Below are 12,395 nucleotides of genomic sequence, written 5' to 3'. Positions count from 1 at the left end.
GATGCATAAGATGACTATATCACCCACTGTCACAAGCTGTAACACAGAACACAAAGTTTCAGAAAAGTAATTTATTAATTTCATGGTAGAAGCACTAAACTTCAAGAATTTTTATAGTTACAGCATTATTCCTTAGTTTCTTAAAGTCTAAAAAAATCTGAAGAAATACATTGCACTACATTGTACACAGAGAAAGCACAGTATGCATATAGCAAGAGATGATTTCCACACTCACTGAGCAAACTATTGGGAAAACTATACTAACACTGGCAAGGGCCTCCATTTGCTGCAAAACAGCCTAAATTCTACATCACAAGGATCCAACATGATGTTGGAAATATTCCTTTGAGGTTCTGGTGCATATGTATATGATTGCATCACAATTTCTGCAGATTTGTCAGCTGCACATTCATGCTGCAAATCTCCTGTTCTACCACATCCCAATGGAGTTCTTTTGCATTTCGATACAGTGACAGAGAAGGCCAATGAAAAACAATGAACTCATTGTCATGTTCATGAAACCAGTTTGAGAACATTTTGTTTTTTTTACATGGTGCATTATTATGCTGGAAGTAGCCATCAGAACATGGGTAAATCATGGCCCATGGTCAGCAAAAAAATTAATATAGGTCATGGGATTCAGGCAATGATTGATTGAAATTAATTGGGATACAGTGTACCAAGTAATCACTCCCCACGCCATTTCACCACCAGACTGGACTGTTGACACAAATCAGTTTTCATGCAAGGATTCATGTTGTGGTGCCAAATTCTGACCCTATCATCTGCGTGTCTCAGCAGAAATCGAGATTCATCTGATCAGGCTATGTTCTTCCAATCTGCAGCTGTCCAGTTTTGGCAAGTCTGTGCCCGCTGCAGCCTCAGCACTATGTTCTTGGCTGACAAGAATGGACCCAACATGGTCTTCTGTTGTTGTAGCCCCTCCACCTTCAGGTTTGACATATTGCTTTTCTGCTCACCACAATTGTACAGAGTGGTTATCTGAGGTACTGTGGTCATTCTGTCAACTCAAACCAGTCTGGCCATTCTCCTCTGACCTCTCTCATCAAAAATTTGTTTCAGTCCACAGAACTGCCGATAACTTGTTGTTAATTTTTGTACCATTTTGAACTTTAGAAATTGTTGTACATGAAAATCTAAGAAGATTACAGAAATACTCAATCCAGCCTGTCTGGCACCAACAATCATCCCATGGTTGAAATCACTAAAATCACATTTTTTCCCCATTCTATTATATGAGGTGAATATTAACTGAAGCTCCTGGCTTGTATTTGCAAGATATTTTGCATTGAGCTGCTTCTACATGGACTTAATAGATAATTACATGGATAAGCAGGTGTACATGTTCATAACGACTTTTATTATATTACTTATGGGTACTATAATTTACCTGATTGAATGTATTGCTTTTTAAATCTTCCTTCAATACATCCTGAAAGCTGACACTCACATAAGTTTTTAACGCAAGTTCAGTTTCCCTGAAATACAGTACAATGGCTCTTTTCAGAATAAAAGGAAAATCTGTAAGCATTTCCTACTCAAGGAGATATCAGTTTAGATTATTCATTTATCTTCTAACATGAACTCATAATCTCAAAGTACCAGTATGTATTTCAGCAGCACCTGGCAAAATATGGAAACCAACTTTAGACAGAGTTCTATTTCATTGCAGGATACACTCATACATATCAATACTGAACCAGTTTTGTAATATGCACATCTTTAAGATGTAGAAATACCCAGGCAAAATCCCACACAGATACTTACAAGAAAATGTAGTGTTCTGGCTGAGTTTCAAACCCAGGATTTTGAAAATGTTAGGCAGCAGCACTACAAAAGCACCAACATGGAATTAATACCTATCATTCTCTTGCAGAAATATAAAGAAATGTCAAATCAAGAAGAAGACCAGTATAGTAGCAGAAACATTGGCAACATTAGCAGTAAAAATGTGTGTGAAGATGCATTGCAGAGTGGCTGTGGTGGGTCTTTGGGGGGCATCTGATCTAAAACAATTGAATTCTTAAGCTATAATTTTTGATTGCTTGTTAGAATATATGTGTACATTTCTGTGTACAAACTGCATTACTGTATGTATTTTGTTTGTTCAGGGCAATGTGATTGTTTTAGTTGTATATAATTTTATGCTTGAAATCATTTATTGATTATTTGTAGTTTGTGAAAAGCACATAGGACTTATATGAGGAAGGGCTCTTTATAGGAATAAATTAATTGATCAACAGTATTTATATGATCTTTGTAATGTTGGTTAAAAAATAAAAATAAAAAAATAAACATATTAAAAGCACCCGGTTAGGAAGAGATTGTAACGGGTGAAGGAAAGATCAGAATGTTGCTGGGAACCCCTTTAACACTCTACCATTAAATGCCAAATTTATGTTCAGTAATGCATCATCTCTGGTACTTTGCCTGCAAAGTCTCTACTCTAATAATGCCAGCCAATCTGTCTTTATCATATATAGCATATTTCAGTAAAGAAGATCGTAACACTTTGACAATGCTGGTAAGCACAGAAAATTTAGTTCCAGTCAGTGTCTGCTGAAAGAAAAACATCTATTTGAAATCAAACTGTGAGAAATTGTCTCCATAGAACTTGGATTTTTTCTAGAGCTGTACTCATGTATGGATTTCATTCCTTTCTTAGTAATGAGTAGATTTTGCGTCAACTTTCATGTGCATTGTGGAGACTGGCTCGGACACAGACAGGCAGACACGTTCATGTCACCCAACACATGTTTATTTACAATATATACATTGTCCATACTGTGCTCACAAGCCCCAAAGACCCCAAAGTCCTGGCCACAACACAATGCCTTCTTCAGGCCACCTCCTTGTCCTCCTCCTGACGTCATCCTACTTCCTCCCGACTCTTGTCAATGACTGGAGGGAGGCGGCCCCTTTTATACACACCCGGATGTGCTCCAGGTGCTCCCCGGCAATCTTCCACAGACACTCCCCAGTGTGGCGGAAGTGTCGGCTGTGTACCTGGAAGCACTCCGGGTGTCCCCTCTTCTCTTCCACCCAGCATTTCCTGGTGTGGCGGATGCGCTGGGGTCCAGGGTCCCCAAGGCATCAGGGCACCCCAAGGCATCAGGGCACCCCCTGGCGGTGGCCACGGGCCCCTACAGGGTAGAGCTTCCAAGCTCTGTACCCGTGGCCCCCAATACAACCAGGGAGGACGCCCCCTCGTGTCCTGGAGGAGGCACAAGCCCTCCTCCACTCCTCCTTTAATAGTAAATTTTGTTAGTCATTAAGTTAGCACAGTAGAACATATGAGTTCTTGAAGACACCAATTATGTTCATGTCAGGTGAAATTTATAAAACCAAGCACAAAACTTGGTAATAAAGCAATTCTAAGTTTTTTACATTTGGTATATTTACATACAATTGACTGCATTTGCTTTTTACTTTGTACAGTTGTGCAGCTGAAAAATTATGGGGAATTACAGGATTGATTTTTTTTTTTTTTTTGCAATTTAACAGGTGAGACAGAACCTGGCTATGTCACCTTTAGAGTGTTTAATTTTGAACAAGCAGCTCTGGCAATCTGTTCTGGAGTCAAAATGATTGGGTGTAACTCCGAACATGTGAGTACAATCCAAAGGCCAAGTGTTGTTAAAGTGCATACTTGCTGAATTTTAGTTAGACCTCTGTTAGTAAATTTCTATTGAATTTTTCAAGGACATGCTGTACATACCAGGTGTCTGCAGTAATAAAAAAAAACAGACTCCAAAATGAAACTACTTAACACTTTCAGTTACAATATTAGGCAGCCTGAATTCCACAGACAAACTATCCTTCTGAGTATTTTATGTAGTCGCACCTACCCGTGTAATAAATGCAATGCTCTTTACAAGTGCAGGGCTATGTAGAGTTAAGTGGTATACTTGTGAAATATAGTGAGTTGTAGGTGAAAAATGAAGTTGATTATTCAATTGAAATCAATGGTTCAAAAGTCCAATACCATTTTTTTAGATAAAGTAAAGAACTAAAAATATTATCTTACCTTATTGCCTTGATGTTCACTTCAGTCCCACATAATCAGAGGTGGGTAGACTAGCCAAAAATTGTACGCAAGTAAGAGTAGCGTTACTTCAAAATAATATTACTCAAGTAGAAGTAAAAAGTAGTCATCCAAAAAATTACTCAAGTAAGAGTAAAAAAAGTACTTGATGAAAAGACTACTCAAGTACTGAGTAACTGTTTGATCATAATAAATTATTTATTTTTTAGAAATGTAATAAGACAGACAAAAATATAAAATAATGTGCAAATTCTGCTATTTCCAAATAATAAAATAAAAAATGATTAAAAATAAATAACATCTTTACAAAATAAAGATGCACAAATAACACAAAGTTCCAAATCTCAGTTTTTCACAACAAAGCTTTTGAAGCCAATACCTACAGTAAGTAACATGTATGTTTGAACAGTGCAAACTACTTACAGTGACAAGATATACTGTACACCAGGGGTGCCCAATACATCGATCACGATCGACCGGTAGATCGGAAAGTTAGTGCAGGTAGATCGCGTTGCATTTAAAAAAAATTTTTTTTTAAATGTTAGTCTACACTTGGCATTTCTTTCCAATCTGACCAATATGTTGAATAAGCTTAATTTACAGCCGCAAGGAAAAGAGAAAACCATGGTCAATATGATTAGCTCAGTTAATGCTTTCAAACGAAAAATGCAACATCTGTACTCAAAGCTGCAGCGCTTTGATTTGGGGAGCACCCAAAACCTCGCGTCAGAGCTGGAGAAGCAATGGAAGGCATGTGCGCAACTTGACAGCGTACGCTACACAGAGCAGATTGAAAATTGTCTGTCAGACTTTGACAGTCGGTTTCAAGACTCAGCTTTACTTGAGCCAATCGCTACATTTAAGTGCTATCCATTTAGGGAAGATGTTGAGAGTGATTCACCCGCATCAAAAATTGCAACACTGTTTCACCTAAAACTCCTCTACTGTGGAGGATGAGATTTTGACATGGACAGTTTTGAAACTTACTCACAGAGGAAAAGTACCCAAACATGAGGAAATGTGCTACCTCCTTGACTGCATTATTCGGCTCTACTTATTTATGCGAGTCAGCCTTTTTCCCACATGAACATTATTAAATCCAAATACTGTAGTGACCATAAATGTATTGAATTCATATTGTGCCATAAGGGTTATTCAGTTATGCAAGGTACCACAACATATACTGTATATTATGTATAAAGTATACTCAGTATATATATATATATATATATATATATATATATATATATATATATATATATATATATATATATATATATATATGACAGCAACACTCATAACAATGACAACACAATTACATTGACAATCATGTTACGTTATTTTTAAAATGTTTTCTTTACTTTTTCATAACCTCTTTAACACACTACTTCTCCGCTGTGAAGCGCGGGTATTTTGCTAGTATATATATATATATATATATATATATACACACATACACATATATTATATATATATATATATATATATATATATATATATATATATATATATATATATATATACACATATATATGTATACACACATATATATATATATATATATATACATACATATACACACATACATGCAGTTTCAATAACATAGAAATCAATAGAAACAACATTAACATCATTATCATATGAGAATATGAAGTAATATATAAGAAGCACATTTCATATAAATATAAATTATTAAACAGTAAAATCTTCTTCTGTAATTTGCTACCGTGGCTATTCGTTTGTCTGTCCAGGATTTTAAATCACCTGTAGCTGGCAAACCGTTTCACCTATTGACTTGAAATCTGGTACACATATAGTACGTCACGTCTACTATCCGCTTTATGGGTGATGATTGTATTACTCTTTTTATCTTTATTTTATTTTATTGTAGAATCAACTCCTATCTGCGCACACCAGGGCAGCCGTGGGCGGATGCGTATGGTGTATTCACTCCACGTTATCGTGCATTGCGCTGTCACTGGTATTTTGATAAAAGAATTGGAACAACATATAAGAAGCGTATAAATTATTAAACAGTAAAACATTAGCATTTAAGAAGTAAAGTTACATTAAGTACTACTGCAGTGCCTTCGGGTATACCTCATTTTTTGTTTGCCCATTACATGCTTAAATGTATACATTTTTTGGTGTACCTACCCGAGAACACGCGACATATAACCGAGCGTGGGAGAAGCATGGATTTTAAACACGCGTTGAGTTCATCTGCTGGTCTCCCTCGTGAAATAACTGGTAATGTTTGACTAAAATCTACAGCGAGTAAAACGACATTACCTCCTATTTTTTTTTACGATCTCTGAGATCTTGCTTTTTTCGGTTCAAGGCTTCATAAGCTCTTTTATGTTCTATGGTGAACTTATCCCAACCCATCATCTTTGAATGTTGCAAGACTTTCGCCTTGTATGTAGATCGGGGTAATTACATTCATTGCATTCCTAGTCTGAATCACAATCTGATTGTATGGGCGGTTACCTGGCACTGTAGGGTTGCCACCCGTCCTTTAAAATACGGAATCATCCCGTATTTGAGAATGAAATTGCGTGTCCTGTTTTGAATCAATACGGGACGGGATTTGTCCGGTATTTTTTTTATCATTTTTTTTAAAGCAGCGTCTCATGCAAATCATCCCACACGCATTTTATGAAGATGCCTCCTTTCCTACTTTTGATTGGGTAATACTTGATGTCATCGTTAGTTTGATTGGTCTTTTTAACTGTCCAGTGAGGAGGGTGGGTCTTTTAAGTACAGTCTGCAAAGTGTTGGCACTGGGATGTGGCACCCGCTGCAGTATGCGTCCCTTATTTTTTTGTATTAAAAGTGGTAACCCTACCTGGCAGGTAACACTTATGTTTGGTCATGAAGTCGTCTAAAATCCGCCACGTGCCCTCTTTTAATTGCGAGAAGCAGATATATATAGCCAAATTCTCGCGCTTCGTTGCGGCGAAGTACTGCTTTTAATTTTTTAAGAAGAAAAGAAAACCTTTTTAAACAGATCGAAAATATACCAATAACAATTTGTTAAGGATCTGTTTTTTTGTGAACCTCGCTTTTCACAGCTGTCGCGCTACAGCGTGTGTTTTGTTTATTTGACAGTATGTAGATCGTGGTAATTACATTCATGGCATTCATTTTCTGAATCACAATCTGACTGTATGGGTGGTTACCTGCCAGGTTACGCTTGTGGTTGGTCAGGAAGTCGCCTTACATCCACCACGTGCCCTCTTTCTGTTCCCAGAAGCTGATCATAGAATGGTTTTAATAGTTTACTTTCAAATAATGCAAAGAGTATGCGACACGTGTTTCTCCCTAATTCTGGGCTCATCAGGCATACACACTCACTGCATCCCCTCTCGGGAATCGAATCTCTATCGTCAGTGCCAGAGTTGAAGCCCCTAACGTTGCGGTCAGCAAGTCGGCTAACATCCGCCATGTGCCGTCTTTCAGTTGCGAGAAGCAGATCATAGAATGGTTGAAACTGTTGCCCGTAACGTTGCGCTACGGCGTGTGGTTCATTTATACCTCGTGTCTTCTCATTAAACTTTTATCTCGCGAATATGTTATTGCAATCCGCAGCGGGAGCGTTTCTATAAACTTAATTTAAACTTACGTTTTACACCGTGCTTTGTTTCCCTTATGAACATGCTTGTATGCTTCACTCGCTCGCTTCTTATTGTTGTTTTGCTCCCTTCTCAATTGTTTAATGAATTTTTTGTTCTTCGCTGTTTGCGGCTCTTCCTTCATTTCTCCCTACTGCGTTCTTTTATCTCGCGAATATGTTATTGCAATCCACAACGAGGAACGTTTCAATAAACTTAATTTAAACTTACGTTTTACACCGTGCTTTGTTTCCCTTATGAAGATGCTTGTATGCTTCACTTGCTCGCTTCTTATTGTTTCGCTCCCTTCTCAATTGTTTAATGAATTTTTTGTTCTTCGCTGTTTGTGGCTCTTCCTTCATTTCTCCCTACTGCATTCACAGTCTTTTCACGTGATTACGTGGGAGGCGTGATGAAGTGACACTCAACTCCGCCTCCCACGGCCAACGAGCTGCCGTCCATTACAGTATATTGTCAAAAAAGAGGTTCCAGTTATGACCATTACGCGTTGAATTTCGAAATGAAACCTGCCTAACTTTTGTAAGTAAGCTGTAAGGAATCAGCCTGCCAAATTTTAGCCTTCCACCTACACGGGAAGTTGGACAATTAGTGATGAGTGAGTCAGTCAGTCAGTCAGTCAGTCAGTCAGTCAGTCAGTGAGTCAGTGAGGGCTTTGCCTTTTATTAATTAGTATAGATATATATAATTTTTAATGTAGGCACATCATTTCGACCTGGTAATTTTAAAAGTAGCTCGCAAGCCAAAAACAGTGTGGGCACCCCTGCTGTACACTGACAGTATAATACTGCATATTCACTTGCCCTCCAAATAGCACAGCTGATAGAAAATAACATTAGAACAAGGCAGCTTCTGCACGTACAAGAAGTCTCACTTTACCTTGACTGTCTGTGTCTGTGCATGTTTGGTTAAAACGTGCTTGTTCTTCACTCAGTGAAGTGATAGTTAAGCTTCAGCGGAACGTGGCTCTCATTTTTCATGTACAGTATTCTTTCTTTCTCTGTCCGCTGTCTGTGAGTAATTTGTGCCGCTAGGAGGCGACAGTTTGTGTGTGGTCATGTGACTGCATGGCTACGTCTGATTTGTGAAATGGAGTCTTGTGATTATTGTTGCTAAGTCTGATTGGTGAAACAATCATGTAGTAGATCCACTGGCGGATTCTCTCTGGCAAAAATATAGCGTACTGTGTCTAATGGAAAAAAAGTAACGATTCGAGTGTTGCCCAATGTAGCAGAGTAAGAGTAGCGTTTCTTCTTCACAAATGTACTCAAGTAAAAGTAAAAAGTATGGTGCAGTAAAACTACTCTTAGAAGTACATTTTTTTTAAAAAGTTACTCAAGTAAATGTAACGGAGTAAATGTAACTCGTTACTACCCACCTCTGCAAATAATGTATAGGTTACCCACATTTTTTGAATTTATATCCAGTTTGGCAGGTTGCTAAGACTTACAGATAGTCTCCATCACATAGTCTTTTATTTCAGCAGAGACATAGGGGGTAAATTAGGTAGTGGGAATTTGAGTAATACGTAAGGGCATTTTATATTGTGCGCCAGAAACCTTCCAGGTTCCAAGCTGATGCCATCAGTTTATGGATTGAACTTCTCCTAGTATTGAAAATTTAAAACAGAACTTCTCAAGGGCACAAAATTCATAGAAGATTTTAAAAATTATTATCCAGTGTTGTAAAGAACAGGCCATATTAAATAATGTATTTGGGAAATATTGGTACTTTATGACATAAAAAAACTGGCTATTAAAGGAGTTAAGTAATTATCTATATATAAAATGATAAAAGATGATAAAATTATTAAAGAAACTGTAGAAATTACCCAGTCCAACAAAGAGAAATGTTACAGTTGAAGATAAAGCTAAAGCAGAATTTATAACGTCAAGGGAAAAATGGATGAAACAAGGAGAGAACAATACAAAGTACTTTTGTAAATTAGAAAAAAAGGAACATAGAGTTTATTTTTTAGATAAACTATGAATTAAAGATAATATTACACATAGCATAATGGAAATTACTTCATGCATGACTCAGTTCTATCAAACATTATACAAACATTATACAACTAGAGCACTTACAATCTGAAGCTAATATTGATGCATTTCTAAAAAGTAGTAAAGAAAGTGCAAGAAGCATAGATATTGATTATCATAAGTTGTGTGACAAACAATTAGCTATAGAAGAGATCAAAATCAGTATCAACAAAGTTCCATCCATCCATTTTCCAACCCGCTGAATCCGAACACAGGGTCACGGGGGTCTGCTGGAGCCAATCCCAGCCAACACAGGGCACAAGGCAGGAAACAATCCTGGGCAGGGTGCCAACCCACCACAGGACACACACAAACACACCCACACACCAAGCAAACACTAGGGCCAATTTAGAATCGCCAATCCACCTAACCTGCATGTCTTTGGACTGTGGGAGGAAACCGGAACGCCCGGAGGAAACCCACGCAGACACGGGGAGAACATGCAAACTCCACGCAGGGAGGACCCGGGAAGCGAACCCAGGTCCCCAGATCTCCCAACTGCGAGGCAGCAGCGCTACCCACTGCGCCACCGTGCCGCCCATCAACAAAGTTAAATATAATAAATCATGCACATCGTGCACCAGAAGACGTGAGCTTATTCAGTGCAGCAGGAACACTCAATAAAACTGAATAAAAAAAAATAAAGTGACGGTGAGATACAAAGAAGGCAGATTCAGCAGCGTTTGTGTGTCAGCTTTTATCCCTCCAGATCAAAAAATGTCCAGTTCCATTGCCTCAAAACACTACTCACATCCACAGTTATTCCCAGGTTCAAATAAAAACTAACAGCGTCCAATCCCTAGGGCGGTGTATGTATGGTGATCATGAGTGAGAGAATAAAAGTGAAAAAAAGGTAACATTTATAAGTACAGTACTATAAATGTACACGGTCTGTTACAGATGCAAACCAAATGTATGTGTGTACTGTATAATATTAACAATAAGAGCAGCTCACTACTGAAAACAGCAAATACAGGAGACAGTGAGGATCGAACCGGGGACTCTTGATTATAAGTCGACAAATCTTACCACTATGCCACAGAAGCCGTTGTATTGTCCTTGACCCTTTTGTGAAAGTGTTTATTTGATCTTTGGAATTCAGGCTTCACACATTCTATAGTTTATGCCTACATTTTGTAACATTTATTACTAAAATATGAAAAAGTTTCTATTTTAACAATGTGTTTTACACAGATTACTGTAGAAATGGAACACACATGAAATGCATGTGTTCCAAATAACAATCTATTATTTCCACTCTAAAACTCCAGCAGTTCACTCACTCACAGATAATCAAACAAGGCATAAGCTGGGAGAATTTTGTGAACTTTCTGCGACGGTGTGGGGATGGAATAGCCAGCTGCATGCTGCTTGTCTTAATCTGTACATTTACAGGACAAAAGACGCTGATGGAGAGGTGTGAACGGATTTAAGGTGGGCCGGATTTACGAGTTTTCTCGTAAGCTCTGGTAATTCTAGTGTTAAAGAAAACACTTAGGAATATTTGTTAGACTCAAAGGTAAAAATGTTATATATTAAATAATTTAGTAATTAGCAAACAGGCAAGATTCATCATCATTTTTAATGTTTGGCGCTAAGCATCTTACTGATATGGTGTGAACACTGTTGTCAACAATTCGGCTTATGGCATTGTCCTTTAAGAACTAACTTTGCAGGTTCAATGCTGGACAAATCCTATCACAACTGTCCTCTTAATTCATTCCTTTGCCCACGGATTCCACCTAAGAAGATACATTTGTTAGCAAATCTAAAGCTCATTCTCTGATTATTTGTTTCCCTTTGGTAATGGTAGTCTGTACCAATGAACATTACTTTCGATTTCAGTTGTAATAGCTGATTCACTTTAACTTTTTAGCTTTGTTTATATTTAACAATTTAGGTTTTTGTGTTGTTACATCCCAATAGGCTGCATTATTTCAGTTTTTCACTAACTTAAAGATGTTTTAATTTATTACAATTAAATATGTAATGTAGACCTATTAAACATAACTGAGTTATTGTTGTGTCTACTAGTAATACTGACTATTCATTCTTTTGATTGCTAATGCAATTATTTTTTGTAAGCTTTCACAATTATCCTTTTGATGTTTTTTTTTTTACATTTTTTCCATCTTAATGCAGGGTAATAAGCAAAAGAGTTACCTAAAAGTTAAGCTATTTAATGCATAAAAAAGTTTTTTTTGAAAATGTACAATACATTATCAGTGAAAATTAACTGAAAATTGTCACTTTGTACTACATTCACAATATCGTCAATAATGTGTAACATATAATTTGTGATTATACCAGTCCTTTCTGTGAAGTCTTTTTTTATGCAAAACATAAATGTCCTAATTTGTATTATTTTCTTCTATTCTAGGTTTGTTTTGGTGGTACCGGGTTCTTTCCTGAAGGTAGCCCTAAGCAATGTGGAGAAATTGCAGGTTGGGACTGGAGTGGTTATGGAACACACGATAGATGGAGTGCAACGAAAACAATAACTGAGTCAACTGTGTTGCTGTTCTATCGCTGAGCTATGTTTAGATCTCAGATCTTAAAATTTAATGAAATAAAACATGGAGCATATGCATTCAAATTTTGTGGTACTTTGATATTATACAAATACTGTACTTTTTTTTGACTCAAATAAAATGA

General features: G+C 37.2%; 1 protein-coding gene across 1 annotated transcript in view; it reads left to right on the top strand.

Moving 5' to 3' along the window:
- LOC114656701 (intelectin-2-like) overlaps window positions 1-12,395 on the top strand; it is a 33,506-nt gene extending 21,111 nt beyond the window's left edge. Inside the window, exons 5-6 of the mRNA XM_028808329.2 lie at window positions 3,526-3,629; window positions 12,121-12,395. Coding sequence (XP_028664162.2) covers window positions 3,526-3,629; window positions 12,121-12,273 — 257 coding nt within the window. The 3' untranslated portion in view covers window positions 12,274-12,395. The remainder of the gene's footprint in view (window positions 1-3,525; window positions 3,630-12,120) is intronic.

Source organism: Erpetoichthys calabaricus, chromosome 8, assembly GCF_900747795.2.
Source record: "Erpetoichthys calabaricus chromosome 8, fErpCal1.3, whole genome shotgun sequence".
In the NCBI taxonomy this organism is placed as follows: domain Eukaryota; kingdom Metazoa; phylum Chordata; class Cladistia; order Polypteriformes; family Polypteridae; genus Erpetoichthys; species Erpetoichthys calabaricus.
Note: the sequence above shows the minus strand (reverse complement) of the source record. Positions and strands in the feature narration are given on the sequence as shown.